The following is an 18,372-nucleotide window of genomic DNA, read 5'->3' on the forward strand; positions in this document are numbered from 1 at the left end:
CCTGCAAATGCCATAATTTTATTATTCTTTATAGCTGAGTAATATTCCATTGTATATATATACCACAGTTTCTTTATCCATTCATCAATTGAAGGGCATCTAGGTTGGTTCCATAGTCTGGCTATTGTGAATTGAGCCTCTATGAACATTGATGTGGCTGTATCTCTGTAGTATGCTGATTTTAAGTCCTTTGGGTATAGGCCAAGGAGTGGGATAGCTGGGTCAAATGGTAGGTCCATTCCAAGTTTTCTAAGGAATCTCCACCCTGCTTTCCAGAGTGGCTGCACTCATTTGCATCCCCACCAGCAATCCCCACCTTTTTCCCCACATCCTCTCCAACACCTGTTGTTGCTTGTATTCTTGATAATCGCCATTCTAATTGGGGTGAGATGGAATCTTAGGGTAGTTTTGATTTGCATTTCTCTTATAACTAAAGATGGTGAACATTTTTTCATATGTTTGTTGATTGCTTGTAGATCTTCTTCTGTGAAGCATCTGTTCATATCCTTAGCCCATTTGTTGATTGGGTTATTTGTATTCTTGGTGTAGAGTTTTTTGAGTTCTTTATAAATTCTGAAAATTAGTGCTCTATCTGAAGTATGAGTGGCAAAGATATTCTCCCACTCTGTAGGCTCTCTCTTCGCATTGCTGATAGTTTCCTTTGCTGAGAGAAAGCTATTTAGTTTGAATCTATCCCAGTTGTTGATTCTTGCTTTTATTTCTTGTGGTATGGGAGTCCTGTTAAGGAATTCTGATCCTAAGCCAACAAGGTGAAGATTTGGACCTACTTTTTCTTCTATAAGATGCAGGGTCTCTGGTCTGATTTCAAGGTCCTTGATCCATTGTGAGTTGAGTTTTGTGCAGGGTGAGAGATAGGGGTTTAGTTTCATTCTGTTGCATATGGATTTCTGGTTTTCTCAGCACCATTTGTTGAAGAGGCTATCTTTTCTCCATTGCATATTTTTGGCACCTTTGTCTAGTATTAGAAAATTGTATTTATTTGGGTTTGTGTCTGTGTCCTCTATCCTATACCATTGATCTACCTGTGTATTTTGGTGCCAATACCATGCTGTTTTTGTTACTATTGCTTTGTAGTATAGTTGAAGTTCTGGTATTGCGATACCCCCTGTTTCATTCTTCCTGCTAAGGATTGCTTTAGCTATTCTGGGTTTCTTATTCTTCCAGATGAATTTCATGATTGCTTGCTCTATTTCTGTGAGGTACGTCATTGGGATTTTAATTGGAATTGCATTGAATCTGTATAGCACTTTTGGTAGTATGGCCATTTTGACAATATTAATTCTGCCTATCCAAGAACATGGGAGATCTTTCCATCTTCTAAGGTCTTCCTTAATTTCTTTCTTCAGTGTTTGTAGTTTTCATTGTAGAGATCTTTTACCTCTTTGGTTAGATTGATGCCCAAGTATTTTATTTTTTTTGAGGCTATTGCAAATGGAGTTGTTTTCCTCATTTCCCTTTCAGCTGTTTCATCGCTTGCGTATAAAAATGCTGTGGATTTATGTGTGTTGATTTTATAGCTTGCTATTTTGCTGAATTCATTGATGAGGTCTAGAAGTTTTCTGGAGGAGGTTTTTGGATCCTCTAAATATAGAATCATGTCATCTGCAAATAGTGACAGCTTAAGTTCCTCTTTTTCTATTTGTATCCCTCTAATTTCTTTAGTCTGCCTAATTGCTCTGGCTAGAGATTCAAGGACAATGTTCAATAGAAGTGGTGAAAGAGGACATCCCTGTCTTGTTCCCATTTTTAAAGGGAATGGTGTCAGTTTTTCTCCATTAAGAATGATGTTGGCCATGGGCTTAGCATGAATAGCCTTTGCAATGTTCAGGTATGTTCCTACTATCCCTATTTTTTCTAGTGTTTTCAGCATGAAGGGGTGTTGTATTTTGTCAAACGCTTTTTCTGTGTCAATTGAAATAACCATATGATTCTTATCCTTAAGTCTATTGACATGATGGATTACGTTTATTGATTTACGAATGTTGAACCATCCTTGCATTCCAGGAGTGAACCCCACTTGATTGTGGTGCACAATTTTCTTAATATGTTTTTGGATACGGTTTGCCAATATTTTGTTAAGGATCTTTGCATCTATATTCATCAAGGATATTGGTCTAAAATTTTCTTTCCTTGATGTGTCTTTTCCTGGTTTGGGTATGACGGTGATATTAACTTCATAGAATGAGTTTGGTAGGGTACCCCTTTTCTATTTCCTGGAATACTTTGAGAAGTATTGGAATGAGTTCTTCTTTGAAGGTCTTGTAGAACTTGGCTGAGAATCTGTCTGGTCCTGGGCTTTTCTTGGATGGTAGATTTTTAATGGCTTCTTCTATTTCATTGCTTGATATTGATCTGTTTAAATTGTGTATGTCCTCCTGGTTCAGTTTGGGAGGAGCATATGTCTCTAGAAATTTGTCAATGTCTTCGGTAGTTTCTATTTTGTTGGAATACAGATTCTCAAAGTAGCTTCTCATTATGTTCTGTATCTCAGTGGTGTCTGTTGTGATATTTCCTTTTGCATCATGTATTTTAGTAATTTGAGTCTTCTCTCTCCTTCTCTTTGATAGTGTGGCTAAGGGTTTATCTATTTTGTTTACTTTCTCAAAGAACCAGCTTTTTGTTTTGTCAATTTTTTGAATAGTTTCTTTTGTTTCAATTTCATTGATTTCAGCTCTGATTTTAATTATTTCCTGTCTTCTACTACTTTTGCTACTTTTGTTATTCTGTTCTTCTTTTTCTAGGGCTTTGAGCTGTAATGTTAGGTCATTTAATTGTTGACTTTTCATTCTTTTCTGGAATGCACTCCATGCAATAAATTTTCCTCTTAGTACCGCTTTCATAGTGTCCCAGAGATTTTGATATGTTGTATCATCATTCTCATTGACCTCTAAGAATTTTTTAATCTCCTCCCTGATGTTTTTTGTTATCCATGTTTCATTCAATAGCATATTATTTAGTCTCCAAGTGTTGGAGTAATTTCCTTTGTTTATTTTGTCATTGATTTCTACTCTCAGTCCATTATGATCTGATAGAACACAAGGCAGTATCTCTATTTTTTTGCATTTCCTAAGGGCTGCTTTGTGGCATAACACATGGTCTGTTGTCGAGAAGGTTCTATGTGCTGCTGAGAAGAAAGTGTATACGCTCGTTGATGGATGGAATATTCTATATATGTCTATTAAGTCTATGTTATTGATTGTGTTATTGAGTTCTATGGTTTCTTTGGTTGGATTTTGTTTGGAAGATCTATCTAGTGGTGACAGCGGTGCATTAAAATCGCCCAGAATTACTGTGTTGTGGTCTATGTGATTCTTGAAATTGAGAAGGATTTGTTTGATGTACAGGGATGCACCATTGTTTGGGGCATAAATATTTACTATCATTATGTCTTCCTGATTTATGGTTCCCTTAAGCAATATGAAATGTCCTTCTTTATCCCTTCTGACTAACTTTGGCTTGAAGTCCACTTTATCTGATATAAGGATGGAAACCCCCGCTTTTTTACTGAGTCCATGTGTGTGGTAGGTTTTTTCCCATCCTTTCACTTTTAGTCTGTGGATGTCTTTTTCTATGAGATGAGTCTCTTGCAGGCAGCATATTATTGGGTCTTTCTTTTTAATCCATTCTGCCAGTCTTTGTCTTTTGATCGAGGAGTTTAGGCCATTAACGTTCAGGGTTATTATTGAGAAATGATTTGTATTCCCAGTCATTTGGGCTTATTTTTGGTTTTTAAGTTGGCTTGGTTTCTCCTTTGAGTGGTTTTTCTCTAAGGTAGTTCCTCCCTTTGCTGACCTACATTGTTGTTTTTCATTTCCTCCTCATGGAATATTTTGTTAAGAACATTCTGTAGTGCAGGCTTTCTAATTGTAAATTCTCTTAACTTTTGTTTATCATGGAAGGATTTTATTTCATCTTCAAATCTGAAGGTTAGTTTTGCTGGGTATAGGATTCTTGGTTGGCAACCATGTTCTTTCAGAGCTTGAAATATGTTGGTCCAGGCCCTTCTAGCTTTTAGAGTCTGCGTTGAGAAGTCCGCTGCTATCCGTATTGGTCTCCCCCTATATGCAATCTGATGCTTTTCTCTCACAGCCTTCAAAATCCTATCTTTATTTTGAATGTTAGGCATTTTCATTATAATGTGCCTTGGTGTGGATCTGTTGTGATTCTGTGAATTTGGTGTTCTGTAAGCCTCTTGTATTTGATTTTCCATTTCATTCTTCAGGTTTGGGAAATTTTCTGATATTATTTCATTGAATAGGTTGTTCATTCCTTTGGTTTGCATCTCTGTGCCTTCCTCAATCCCAATAATTCTTAAATTTGGTCTTTTCATGATGTCCCATAGTTCTTGGAGATTCTGTTCATGATTTCTTACTATCTTCTCTGTTTGGGCCACTTTATTTTCAAGATTAAATATTTTGTCTTCATTGAGGTTCTGTCTTCCAAGTGGTCTAGTCTGTTGGTGATGCTTTCCATTGAGTTTTTTATTTGGTTTATTGTCTCCTTTATTTCAAGGATTTCCATTTGGTTTTTTTTTTTTTTTTTTTGAGAATCTCTGTTTGTTGAAATGATCTTTTGCTTCCTGCACTTGCTCTTTCAGCTTATTGGTATTATCATTCATTGCCTGCATTTGCTCTCTTATCTCATTCTTTGCTTCGCAAATCATCTTAATCATGTGTAATCTGAAGTCCTTTTCTGACATTTCTTCTAACATACTGTCATTGTATTCTATTAATATAGAATCTAGATTTGTTTGGATCACTTTCTTCCCTTGTTTTTTCATGTTGTTCATGTATCTTCCCCTCTAGCAGTGCAGATCTGGGGTATTACAGATTTCCCCCTATAGGCTTATAGTGGCCGTATAGGTTTCCAAAACCCTTTCTTTAAGGGGAGATCAATATTAGCAGTGCCCAAATCAGACACTATGCAATCCTAGACCAAATAGCCCCTATGGGGACAATAACAAAATTGTCATAATAAACAAAATGAGTTCAAATGTTGTCTTTGGTAAAACAAACAGGTTTGCAGTAAGGTCTGCAGTTTCTAATGGAGGACAAAGAGGATGCAGAGGGATGTAGAATGTGGCTGTTAATGGGATAAGAAAAGAATATACAGAAGTTCTAGAAAATAGAAAGGGTGAGAGTGTAATCAAAAGAGATCAGATGTTAGCATGCAAAAAAGGGAGAAAGAGACTCTGAGGGAATAGGTAAACAAAAGGAAAAGAAAGCAAGGAAAGTAAGGAAATAAAAATTTAAATTTTTTTAAAAAGGAGAAAAAAGAAAATCTACTGTATAACAGTCATATACTAATGAAACCTCCCAGTGTTCAGTAGCCTGATGCATGAGAGGTACCTGACAATGAGCTTCAAGCCTCCAGCAGGCGTCTCAGGATGGGATTTGGCCCACCCAAAGATCCGAGCCACGGCATCCAGGATTATCCAAGATGGCCGCTCTGGTTTCCAAATGTGTTGGCAAATGGGGAGTTGCAGCTCAGGGGTGGATGTGGTCAGCTGGAGGTCCTGGAGACGGGATGCAGTTGGTCCAGCAGGGGTCCTGGAGGTCGGGTGTGTTTGGTGTGGTTGTGGGATCCAGGAGGCCGGGTGCAATCAGTCGGTCTGGGTTCCCGGTGATAGGGCGCAGTTGGTCTGGGGGTCCTGGCGGCAGGGAGCAGTCAGTTGATGTGAGGGCCCCAGAGGCAGGGAGTGATCAGTCGGGCTGAGGGATCCTGGAGACGGGCTCAGTCAGTCCGGCCAGGAATCTTACGGGGCCTGGCTGTTGTCTCAAAATGGCGGCAGCCACGTGTAATCAAACCTGCAGGTACTGTAACAGTGAACTTCCAGGCGATAGCAGGCAGCTGGTTCTCCACTGGCGGTCTGCGGTCAATCTGCTGGCAGCTGTCGGACGATCGGGAGGTGAACCTCGACCATTGGGTGATGGATAGGGGTAAGGCAGGCAATGGACAGGCGAGAGGCCGGCAAATGGCGGATGATAGACACCTGACAGTGAGCAATCTGCTCTCCAAAAAGCGTCAATATGCTGGCAGATTGCAGGTCATCACAGCAGACAAATGGGTAAACACCAGGGGATCGATAAGCAGCAAAAACTGCCTCACCGAGAAACAGATATCCTCTGCTTGAAACCGGCGTTCCGGAGCGACAAGGAATGCAGCCTCCCTCTAGTCCGCCATCTTGGATCCTCCCATTTTTTTATTTTGAGACAGGATCTCGCTAAGTTCTTAGGACCTCACTTAGTCGCTGAAGTTGATCTTGAACTTGCAATCCTCCTGCCTCAGCCTCCTGAGTCACTGAGATTACAGGCTTGCACCACTGCTCCTGGATGGTGTCATGTTTTTGTTTGTTTGATTTTTTTTTGGTACCAGGGATTGAACCAAGGGGTGCTTAACTACTGAACTACATCACTGACCCCTTTTAAAAATCTTTATTTTGAGACAGGGTCTTGCTAAGTTGCTGAGGTTGACCTCAAATTTGCAGACCTCCTGCCTCAGCTTCCTGAGCTGCTGGGATTATAAGAGTACACCACTGCACCTGGCTAGCGTGGGGTTTTTAAAGCACCCAAATTTGCACATGGTTGAGGTGGGCTTTAAAAAAAATGAGGGCTGAGAATGTTACTCAGTGATAGAACACTTAACTTGCAAGGTACTGGCTTCAGTCCTCACATGTGCACACACAGAAAGAAAGAGGAAAGTAGGACTGAGTGGTTGTTTGGTGGGGTGGGGAGAAGGTGCTGCATTCCCTATACATGTCCACCCATAACTTCCTACTTCTAGGGATCTTCAGCACAGATGATCAGGGCTCTGTCAGTACCAAGGACAGTTCCTGACCTGCTCTTGCTTTCTTCTCTTTAGCAGTGTTGCCTCCCTTTGTCTTCCCAGCCGTAGTCCCACCTGGGCTGCCTCTCAAGCACCTCAGCCTTCTCAATAAGATCTGAAGAGCATGGTGGTGCTCTTCAGAGCACCTGTAATTTCAGCAACTCAGGAGGCTGAGGCAGCAGAATCGCAAGTTCAAGGGCAGCCTTGTCAACCTAGTGAGACTGTCTCAAAAATGTGTAGGGGAACCACTGGGGATACAGTTCAGTGGTAGAGAGTCCTGGGCTTCAATCCCCTATACCCTGCCCCCCCAACACATGCAAATCTGAAGAGCAGGACTGAGTTCTCATTCCCTTCCATGAACTTTCGGTCCCCTTGAGAGGGGAACTGGTTGTGCCCACATTCATCCCACTCCATTTTTCCCTCAACCATTGCAGAAATTCTGTCCTCCATTCTTTTTCACTCCATGTCTTCCCACAACAGCTAGCATCAGTCCCCCTCATCATAAAGCTACTCTGTCCCCCTTCCCCTAACCCTTCTCAGTACCATTTTCACATTATTCTTGATTCCTCGTTCCTGGGGTACATGGAAATGTTTCACATACTTTTATTTTTTTTTTCATTTTTTAAATTGTAAACAAATGGGATACATGTTGTTTCTCTGTACATGGCGTAAAGGCATACCATTTGTGTAATCATAAATTTACATAGGGTAATGTTGTTTGATTCATTGTTATTTTTCCCTTCCCCCCACCCCTCTTTTCCCTCTGTACAGTCCTTCCTTCCTCCATTCTTGCCCCCCTCCCTAACCCTAACTCTAACACTAACCCCTCCCTCCCCCCTTTATGTGTCCTCATCCACTTATCAGCGAGATCATTCGACCTTTGGTTTTTTGAGATTGGCTTATCTCACTTAGCATGATATTCTCCAATTTCATCCATTTGTCTGCAAATGCCATAATTTTATCATTCTTTATGGCTGAGTAATATTCCATTGTATATATATACCACAGTTTCTTTATCCATTCATCAATTGAAGGGCATCTAGGTTGGTTCCATAGTCTGGCTATTGTGAATTGAGCAGCTATGAACATTGATATGGCTGTATCTCTGTAGTATGCTGATTTTAAGTCCTTTGGGTATAGGCCAAGGAGTGGGATAGCTGGGTCAAATGATAGCTCCATTTCAAGCTTTCTGAGGAATCTCCACCCTGCTTTCCAGAGTGGCTGCACTAATTTGCAGACCCACCAGCAATGTATGAGTGTACCTTTCTCCCCACATCTTCGCCAACACCTGTTGTTGTTTACATACTTTTATTTTTTTTCCCTACCACCTGGTGTCCAGGTGTCCTGCTCCTACCTCCACCTCCACCTGTCTCCACGACAAATGAAGGTTATATAAGATAGGAGAAGCCGGGAGTGGAGACACACACCTATAATTCCAGCAGCTCTGAAGGCTGAGGCAGGAGGATGGAGAATTAAAAGCCAGCTTCAGCAAAAGTGGGGCGCTAAGCAACTCATTGAGACCCTGTCTCTAAATAAAATACAAAATAGGGCTGGGGATGTGGCTCAGTGGTTGAGTGCCCCTGAGTTCAATACCCAGGACAACCCCCTTACCAAAACAACAACAACCAAAAACAAACAAACAAACAAAAAAAAAAAAAAAACAAAAACAAAAACAAAAAAAACCACCACCATCTATAAGGTAGGAGAATAAGGAATAAGTTCAACTTCTGAAATCAGTAGACTTGGCTTTTATGCGGATTGTACCACTGACCTACTGTTTCTTTTTAGTTAGTCTTTTCAAATCTGAGTATCTTTTCTGTAAAAATGGGATAGTTCTTAATTCAGAGACTAAGGTGATCAGTAAGTGCTCAAAGTTTGCCCGATTGACAGGCTGCCATGAGAATAATAGCAAATGGGATATTCAAAGGACTAATTTGTAAAGCGTTATAAGTGACTTAATTTGACTCTCAGGACAATCCTATCAGGAGGTATTGTTAAACCCCCATTCAATAAGTGGCCAAGGGTGATATTCAAACCCAGGCAGTTTGGCGGTGAGTTAAAAATGGTGCAATGATGCCCCGCAGGTGATATAGTACGCATGAGATCGTTCGTGACCGCCGGATAGGAACTCCTCAGTGGTAGAGAGCCCGGAGATAGTGACTTTTAGGGAGTCTGTCGAAGTTCCCTAAGGTGGTCGGTGGGTTGAACCCGACAGCGCCCCTACGGGGAATTGGCGGCCAGGGTGACTACAACTCCCATGAAGCCCCGCGCCTTCCTCTGTGGCACTTCCGATTGGCTTTGGCCACGCAGGTCATTGGTTCTCTGCGGGACCTGGAAGCGAGGATTGGAGAGCGGGAGCGGTGCTGGCTTAGGATTGGTAAAGCTGCCATGGGCCACGCCTCGAACCCGGAAGTAGTCTCCCCAGACGTGCCCCTGTACTGCGGAGGAACACGAGTTTGCAGGCTGTAGTTGGAATTCACGAGGAGCAGACAAGCTGGTTCCCCTTCTCCTCATAAAGTGACTCTGACCCCTGGAGTACTGCTTCTGAGGGTACGGACCCCGAAGTCGACGAGGCAGCCCTCCGCTGCATTCTGCCATCCAAGCTGTGCTTCATGGAGTCTACGTTTAGCAGCCCCGCGGAGGCGGCCCTGCAGCGGGAGGCGGGAGTCCCGGGACAGCTCACTCCTCTCGCGGACCTGGACCGTGTATACGAACTGGAGGGAGTCATTAGATTTGTCCGCGACGTGGGGTGCCAACGGGTGAGGGCAGACTTAGAGAGGGCTGGCTCACCTCTCTGGCGTTGGGTCGCCAAGAGGATCGGGTTCTGGGGGGATTTCAGGAGCACGGGGAGTGGGGGCTATCAGTCTCCCCGCGGCTTGTAGACCACCCGCTGCTCATTCCGTCGGAAGGAGTGCCCCTCTGGGACTTCAGACTTTGAGGTCGAGTCGGGGCTCCCAGAATATTTCCTTTGAAGAAGCCCTCGGTGGGGCAGAGGCTATTCCTGATTCCACGGTTTATTGCTTACAGGTGGCTTTGCAGTTCCCTGACCAGATGTTGGGAGACGCTGGGGCAGTGGCTGCACGACTGGAGGAGACCACGGGATCGAAGATGTTCATTTTAGGGGACACAGTCTATGGCAGGTGTGACCTCCAGCTTAAGTGGGCCAGACCTGGGGATCCAGGCCCGATGGGTTTCCCTTTGACAGTGTCTGCCTTCACTGGCCGTGTTTCCCAGAGGACAATGATGATTTTCCTGCTGATACTAGCTCCCCTCAGTGACAGTGTCTTCTTTTCATCTTACCATTTTCTTCACTGGCCATATTTCTCATTGATGACAGCAACTCACCTCCAGATGGGAACCTCTCTTACTGATGGTATCTTTCCTGCAGCTGCTGTGTAGATGTACTGGGTGCTGAGCAAGCTGGAGCTCAGGCCCTTGTACACTTTGGACCTGCCTGCTTAAGTCCCCCAGCCCGACCACTGCCTGTTGCCTTCGTCTTTGGACAACGTTCTGTGGCCTTGGAGCTCTGTGCCAAGGCCTTTGAAGCACAGAACCCAGACCCCACAGCACCTGTAGTACTACTGAGTGAGCCCGCCTGTGCCCACGCCCTGGGTGAGGAGTTATGCCTGTGCAGTAGGGAAGGGTGGGCCCACAGCTGTATGCCTTAATTTCCCTATTTCAGTACATTTCCATATAGCTGTTGATATGGGTTGGCCCCATTCTTCACTTTTGGGTCACATTTAGTCTCCTGGAGATGAGGGAACTCCCAGTTTGCCAGGCCCCAGCCCTGACACCCCCTCCTTCTCTTCCAGAGACCTTGGCCACTCTCCTGCGCCCGAGGTACAAGGATCTGCTTATCTCTAGCCCAGCTCTTCCCCTGCCAGTGGGGTCCCCCAGACCAGTGCCTGAACCGCTGGAGCGCTTTGGGCGCCGCTTCCCCCTGGCCTTAGGAAGATGTCTGGAAGAATATGGTGCCTTCTATGTGGGGGGTTCTGAGGCAAGCTCTGACCCTGACCTTGATCCAGACCTGAGCCGGCTGCTCTTGGGGTGGGCACCAGGGCGGCCCTTCTCCTCCTGTTGCCCAGATACAGGACAAACACAGGATGAGAGTGCCCGGGCTGGGCGGCTAAGGGCACGAAGACGGTATCTGGTGGAAAGGGCCAGAGATGCCCGTGTGGTAGGGCTATTGGCAGGCACAATGGGTGTGGCTCAACACCGTGAGGCACTAGCACACTTGCGGAACCTAACTAAGGCTGCTGGCAAACGTAGCTATGTGTTGGCCCTGGGGCAGCCCACCCCTGCCAAGCTTGCCAACTTTCCTGAGATGGATGTCTTTGTGCTCTTGGCCTGTCCTCTGGGTGCCCTAGCCCCCCAGCTTTCTGGTGGCTTCTTCCGGCCTGTACTGGCACCATGTGAACTGGAAGCTGCCTGCAACCCTGCCTGGCCACCTCCAGGACTGGCTCCTCATCTCACACATTATGCAGACTTGTTGCCTGGTGAGTGATGGGGCACTGCCTGAACTAGAAACTTGGGGCATGGAGTTGTGGGGGTGATATGAATTTTCTCTGTCCCTCCTTTCCAGGCTCTCCCTTCCATGTGCCCCTCCCACCACCTGAGTCAGAGCTATGGAGCACCCCAGATGTGTCTCTCATTTCTGGGGAGCTCCGACCCCCACCTACCTGGAATTTATCAAATGATTCTGAATGTTCTGCTCTGACCCCACGTCCCCAGCTGGAACTGGTTGAGAGCAGCCCAGCAGGTCAGTGTGCAAGTCTCTGCCCCCTGCTGGACTCTTCCTCCAGATCCAGCCCACTCAGCCTGAACCACCTCTCTCTACAGCCTCATTCCTTAGTTCCCGAAGCTGGAAGGGGCTGGAGCCCCGCCTGGGTCAGACACTGGTGACAGAAGCTGTGAGTGGAAGACGAGGGATTGCCATCGCCTATGAGGATGAGGGAAGCAGCTGACAGCACATGGGGCCAGAGACACAGAGAAACTTATGAGTCGCTGCTAGGACCTTTAGTGCTCTCTGCACCAACTTCTCATCACCCCTCTAGGATCTTTGAAGGAACCTGGATGGAGAGAAGGCAGAAAGCCCTCATTGAGGATGGGATCTGAGCCTGTCCTACTCTGGCCCTGCTGTGAGGCTCAGCACATATTGGCTTAGTAACTGCCTCTTGTTTGATGGAACAAAAGGCTTGGGTACTTCCCTGAGGCCTGGGCCCATCTGTCCTGGGAGCAGTCCAGGACTGGTAGCCAATCCCTGTTTCTGTTCTGCAGTTGAGGGTCTACGTATGTTAAAGGGCTGGTGCTTGATGGTCCAGACCAGAGTTTCTCAACCTCAGTACTGTTAACATTTTGGACCAGATAATTATTTGTTGAGGAAGCTGTACAGTTTATGGTAGAATGTTTAGCAGCAATGCCCACTAGGCATCAGAAATACCCACCCCCAATTTTGACATCCAAAAATGTCTGCAGACATTGACAAATATCCCCCATGGGTTCTCAGATGCTCCTAGGCAAGAACCACTAGTCTAGCTCTGCCCTGTTCAGTACTGTAGGCATTAGATACACATAGCTATTGGCTATTTAAATTTAAGTTAATTAGATTAAAACTCAGTATTTCAATCATGCTAATCACATTTCAAGCACTCAAATAGCTGTGTGAAGCGACAGCACAATTATAGGACATTTGCATCATTACAGAAAACTCTTATTGGACTGTGTTGGTCTGTGTGGACTCAGTCTTGTTTTCTCAGGGAGATCACAGAAATTTAAATAAACCAAATACTTTCTTCTGTTTCTTTTTGTTCATCAAACATTTAGGTTCTATGGACAGACATGTGAATTGTAATGTCCTCACTGTGTAGTTGGGGAAGAGAAAAATATTCAGTGACCACACTGAACAGTACTGTGAAGAGGGCAGCCCAAGGGGCCACTGAATTCCATAGCAGGCACCTGACAAGGACTCAGATGAGGCTTCCCAAAGGGGATACCTAAGCTGGATCTTGAGGAAATAAATAATCATCAGAAAAAAAGGAGTGTAAAGACCATTTGGGTTTACAGGCATGAACCATCACGGTACTTCGAGCAAAGTGGAGTTGCTGGGCCCTAAAGATTGAGAGGAATAAAGTGGAAAGACTCACCTGTTCATTCTCCACATTTGCTGGCATTTTCCAGATCTGCTTTCTTTCCCTTGGAGTCCCCTATCTAATGGTAGAGGCAGAAGCAAAGGAGTTACATGACCTTACTTACCGTTTATTTTTAGTACCAGGTATTGAAGATTGAACCAAGAGGTACTTTACCACTGAGCTACATCCCCAGTGTCTCTCTCTCTCTCTCTCTCTCTCTCTCTCTCTCTCTCTCTCTCTCTCTCTCTCTCTCTCTCTCTCTCTCTCTCTCTTTCTTATTTTGAGACAAAACTATTCCTCAGCTAAGTTGTTGAGGCTGGCCTTGAGTTTGCCATCCTCCTGCGGAATCCCTGGGATTGCAGGCATGCACCCTCACACCTGACCAATCATGTGTTTTATAAACGTGCATTGAGGACCCACTCTGCCAGACACTAATGCGGCAGTGAGTATAACAGAAAGCATGGTGCTTACACTCTGGGGGTAGACTGACAAACAGAATAAAATACTTCCTATACAAAGTGGAGAGAAGTATGTACCACTGGGAAATAAAAGCTGGGACAGAGATAAGGGTTTCAGGAAGAGGAGGGTTGCAATGCTACATAGTATAGTTAGGGAAGGCCTTTGAAGAAGGTAAGCAAAGACGTTACAAAGTGAGTCACCCGAATAATTAGGAGAAGCAGCCAGAATGAATTCAAGAGCAACGAGGTGGGGGCGTGGCTGGAACGTTCAAGGAATACCATGAAGAACAGTACACCCAGAAGAAAGAGTGGAGGAGTATTAGAAGACGTAGTAGTCAGGGTTGGGAATGTAGCTCAGTGGTAGAACCCTTGCCTAGCAGGCTCGAGGCTCTGGGTTCCATCCACCTGCACTGCAAAAGAAACAAAAATTAAGGGAGGAGGTGTGGGGAGCTGCATCGCTAGGCCACTAAGAATTTTGGCCTTTTCTTTTGAATGAAAATGTGAGCCATCGAGACGTTTAAGCAGGGGAGTTACATGACCTTACTTTAGTTTTTTTATGTATCCCCAGGGCCTCCTGGAAACCCAGAGCAGGCAGGCCCACCCCGCCTGTGGGTTAGGGAAGGTGTCCTGGAAGAATGACTTCTGAGGACCAGTGGGTGTTGGCCAGGCGATGAGTTGAGGAGCCGTGCTTCGGCCAGAGGAAACGGCGACACCCTCCTAGTATTGGGTAGAGAGACAGGCCCGAGGGATCAGCAGTGGCTGGAAGTTAAACCAGGGAGGCCCGTGAGTAGGCGCAGGAATGAGCCACGGCAGTGAAGAGACGCCAAAAGCCCGGGTACCCACTGGGGAAGCGCTGGCGCCTACCCGGAGGCGCGCGACTACAACTTCCACAATGCTCAGCGCGGGTCACCGCCGTCGCCACGCTCGAGGTGAGCGGAGAAGCTGCTCAAGACCCGGCCTGGAGTCACGTGGTCCTAGCGCGTCACGTGGGCGCGTCAGGTGATGCTGCGGGGCGGGCGGACAGACTGCGGGGCGGACGGTGGACGCAGGGACGCGGCTTAGCTCTGGCCCCACCGATCCGACCCCCGCTGTCGTTGCCGCCATGACGGGGCTAGCGCTGCTCTACTCCGGGGTCTTCGTGGCCTTCTGGGCCTGCACGCTCGTCGTGGGTGAGGCCGGGCCCGGGCGGGCGGGGGCTGCGTCCGGGCCGAGCTGGCGGGGTTGGAGCCCCGTGGGGGAAGGGGGTTGCCTGCCAGCAATACCAGGCCCCAGCGCGGCCCTCTGCCCCCGGCTCCGGGACTTGCCTCCAGCCTGTTGGGGCCTCTGAGCGCCACAGAGGAGGCCGGGGCTCCGGCTGCTTATGAGGGGCGCGGGCGGCAGTAGGTGGGGCCCGCGAGAGCAGCGCTAGCCCGATTCTGTCAGTACTGCCAGCTCTCGCGTCTCACTGCCGCCCTCCTTTTCTGCACCGGCCTGCCTGCGTGGGTCAGGAGCCGGCCACTCCGGTTCCTCTTTTCCCATCGTTTGCCCTCCCCCACCACAGCTTGCTGGGTAAACAGCGGCTCGGACTGGGCCGGCGGGATCCGGCGGGGCCCGGACGGAGCAGCTGCTCCTTCCCTTTCTCCAGGGTGTTCAGGCCTGCCCGGGCGTGTCTGTGGAGGGTCTTGGGGCGTGGTGTCATTGAGGGAGATGTGGTACGAGGGAGTGGCAGAAAATGGAGGCCTGAGCGGAGGTATCTGGTTCACTTGGCGGCCAGCTCGAGGACTCTCCCTTGACTCTGATGTAGGTTGCGGGTCAGCTGGGCAGTACTTCTGTAGGTTGGGGAGCTTCTCTCTGGAGAGCAGCCCCTCACGCTTTTTTTCTCTCGTTGCTGCAGGAATCTGCTACACCATTTTTGACTTGGGCTTCCGCTTTGATGTGGCATGGTAAGGAAGGGCAGGGGGAGAATTTCACTAGGAGCGCTGCTTCTGTGGTGGGAGCCCCTGCCCCGCGCCACCCCAGGCTGCTGGGGACATGGACCACGGGAGATATTTAGTCTATTATTGCAATATCTGGGTCTGGTGAGGTTGAAGGGGAGTGGGAGGCTAAGAGTCTTGTGCCCCCTTTCCTAACAGCTGAATTGCTTTCTTCCCTGTTTCCACACCAGGTTCCTGACTGAGACTTCTCCCTTCATGTGGTCGAACCTGGGCATTGGCCTAGCAATCTCCCTGTCTGTGGTTGGGGCAGCCTGGTGAATATTGGGATGGTGGGACTGTGGGGAGGGACTGAGTCATAGCAGGTGGTGTCACTGGGTTTTTAGTCATGTGGGGGCAGTGACAGCTTGTGCTCTGCTCATCAGTTACTTATTCTTTCACCAGGGGCATCTATATTACAGGCTCCTCCATCATTGGGGGAGGGGTGAAGGCCCCCAGAATCAAGACCAAGAACCTTGTCAGGTAAGTGTAAAGGCTAGTGGTTGTCAGATCCAGCTGTGGAAGGGCTGCCTGCCTCTTGATAGGGTGGGATGTGAGCTGAGGAAAAACTGCTGGGGACTTTTGTGAGAGGAAGGTTGATTTCTTTTTCATTTCCTTTTCTTGTCCACCTCCTGTCCCCACCTCTGCCATTTATCACTACCAGCATCATCTTTTGTGAGGCTGTGGCTATCTATGGCATCATCATGGCAATTGTCATTAGCAACATGGCTGAGGTAAGGAAGACTTGGGTGGGGATAGGCATCAATTCTAGTGCGAACATTGCTTTGAGATGGGGGGTGGGAGGTATAAAGGGTGGTTTCTGATTACTTTTTTGCCCTCCTTAGCCTTTCAGTGCCACTGACCCCCAGGCCATTGGTCATCGAAACTACCATGCAGGTAGGTGGGTGGGTGTGTAAAGATATAAAGCAGGGGCTTCACACTTGCTCCCTGCTTCCTACCTCCCAGCTTGGATTTCTCATTTTTATATTCTCTTAGCTACTCTGGCCTGCTTGGCAGGGTTGGGGTGGGAATTGGTCCCATTAGCGCATGTTGGGCCCTTGACTTCATCTACACCCATTTCTGGCTTGGCCTCAGTGAACCCTTTTCTATCCCTCAGGCTACTCCATGTTTGGGGCTGGTCTCACAGTGGGTCTGTCTAATCTCTTCTGTGGAGTCTGCGTGGGCATCGTGGGCAGTGGGGCCGCCCTGGCTGACGCTCAGAACCCAAGTCTCTTTGTAAAGATTCTCATCGTGGAGATATTTGGAAGTGCCATCGGCCTCTTTGGGGTCATCGTTGCAATCCTTCAGGTGCTGAATCCCCATAGGGATCTTCTGTGTACTTGTCTCCAACTCAGCCTTATCCTCCTTCCAGAGGAACTAAAGTGCTTCCTTTTCCATCCATGACTGTAGAATTCTTGAATAGCTTCCACCTCATTCCCATCTCTTGTCTCCCCCTTTTAAGGCTTTCAATTTGTTTTTGTCTATTTTTTCTGTTTCTTTAAAGGTATATATCTCTTATTTGTCTGTTTTGTCTGTTATTTTATCTGTCATCCTCTTCCTGCCTGCTGTCTCTAGAAATACAGATGATGTCTTTGTGGTCTGGACCATGTTGGGATCTTGTCTGTGTCTATCAGTCCAGCTTGAGGTGTTTGTGTCTCTCAGGGCCTATGTATATCTCTGTCTATGACATACCTGTGAGTAGGACAGCATGTCTAAAAGTGTGTCTTTTTGTCTGACACTGGGTTTGTGACTAAGGATTAGCCTGACTGTGTAAATGTGACTGGGGATGCTTGATTGGGCTGACTTGGTGACCGGTACTGTTCATATGCCACTTTTCTCGAGCTATCCCACAGCCTAACTCTGGGGTTGTCTCCAAATATTGTTTGTCAACAGTGCATCTGTCTTGATCTGGTCTCCATCTGTTGTGATCTGTCCATCCAGTCTTTTGATTTTGTCATTGGTCATTGTCTTACCTATTCCTCTGTCCCTGCTTAACGTCTCCTGTTTTTGTTTTGCAGACCTCCAGAGTGAAGATGGGTGACTAGGTGATCTGTGTGGGTGGGGCCGTGCCCTACTCTTATTTATTGCTGGTTTTCCTGGGACAGCTGGAGCTGTGCCCCGTAGCCTTTCAGGGGGCTTGGTGTTCAGGGCCCTCCCTGCACTCCTCTTGCTGTCCGTCGAATTGGCTCCAAAGTCCATGCTGAATCCTCAGTGTGGGCAGTGGGCTACTGATGGTGACTGCAGCTGCACACCTGTAACCCCCATCTCCACCCCTGACCCAACTTCCCAGTGTTTGTGAAATAAACGTGGTATATGTCTGGGTCAGTGCCTCTGTTGATCTCTTGCGCCACCATTCACAAGAAAGGGTAAAAGGCTTATGTGCCTCAACCTCATGACAACTTTATGGCTGTGTACACACCTCTGCTCTAGACAAAGCTGGCTCCTGGGTGGAGAGATTATGCTGGGCTAAGGGATCTGTAGCCCCTGAGTATCTGTTGAAGGGATGAAGGCATTCCAGCCTCTTGGTGTTTTTGTGCAAGGGGTCGTTCTAGTCTCCATGTCCTCAGGGCCCTGTCCAGTAGGCCCAAATTGTATGGCCACAGTGACAAGTATACCCTCAGGCATCATAACCCTATGCCTTTGCCTTTATGATAGTTCTGCCCCTGCACCCATCTGCTTTCAACAATCCCTACTCTTATACATTCATAAGACCTTGTCCAGCTCCACCCGCTCCTGTCTAATCTCTAAATTGCTCCTAATCTTACCCCACCTCCTGGCACCTTAAAAGCCCCAGCCACCTCCAGTTCATACCTTTCAGGGTCCAGAAAAATCACAAACCTCCTGTACGTTGGCCGACATTTAATGATGTTCTCCTGAAAGAGTTGAGAGATTCCTAGCCCCCTGCCTGAGTCGGCCCACCCTCCACACCCGGCTTAAAGAGCTTGGCCAGGCTGCACAGTCCCGCGTCCGACTTCGAAGCCGGGCAGGCCC

General features: G+C 47.1%; 2 protein-coding genes and 1 long non-coding RNA gene across 4 annotated transcripts; 2 read left to right on the forward strand and 1 right to left on the reverse strand.

The window, feature by feature from the left end:
- The first annotated feature begins 8,158 nt into the window (after positions 1 to 8,158).
- On the forward strand, positions 8,159 to 12,639 carry DPH2 (diphthamide biosynthesis 2). The gene is made up of 6 exons (XM_079145168.1): positions 8,159 to 9,605; positions 9,874 to 9,986; positions 10,235 to 10,458; positions 10,659 to 11,342; positions 11,429 to 11,605; positions 11,686 to 12,639. The coding sequence occupies exons 1-6, from the start codon at positions 9,459 to 9,461 to the stop codon at positions 11,808 to 11,810; spliced, it is 1,470 nt and encodes a 489-aa protein (XP_079001294.1). The 5' UTR covers positions 8,159 to 9,458; the 3' UTR covers positions 11,811 to 12,639.
- On the reverse strand, positions 12,214 to 13,176 carry LOC306664354. The gene is made up of 2 exons (XR_013764691.1): positions 13,144 to 13,176; positions 12,214 to 13,089 (listed from the first exon to the last, which is right to left on the reverse strand). It is a non-coding gene; the product is annotated as an uncharacterized lncRNA (long non-coding RNA).
- A 1,242-nt stretch (positions 13,177 to 14,418) lies between these two features.
- On the forward strand, positions 14,419 to 17,699 carry ATP6V0B (ATPase H+ transporting V0 subunit b). 2 transcript variants are annotated; one of them, XM_079111651.1, is made up of 8 exons: positions 14,419 to 14,601; positions 15,306 to 15,354; positions 15,576 to 15,659; positions 15,787 to 15,864; positions 16,046 to 16,115; positions 16,227 to 16,278; positions 16,499 to 16,689; positions 17,400 to 17,699. In XM_079111651.1, exons 1-8 carry the CDS (start codon positions 14,535 to 14,537, stop codon positions 17,424 to 17,426), a joined length of 618 nt encoding a protein of 205 aa, XP_078967777.1. In that variant the 5' UTR covers positions 14,419 to 14,534; the 3' UTR covers positions 17,427 to 17,699. The 2 variants fall into 2 exon arrangements, with proteins under 2 accessions (XP_078967777.1, XP_078967778.1); XM_079111652.1 differs by lacking the exon at positions 14,419 to 14,601 and adding an exon at positions 14,670 to 15,211.
- Positions 17,700 to 18,372: the final 673 nt, after the last annotated feature.

Source organism: Sciurus vulgaris (genome assembly GCF_902686455.1).
Source record: "Sciurus vulgaris genome assembly, chromosome: 1".
NCBI classification, from domain to species: domain Eukaryota; kingdom Metazoa; phylum Chordata; class Mammalia; order Rodentia; family Sciuridae; genus Sciurus; species Sciurus vulgaris.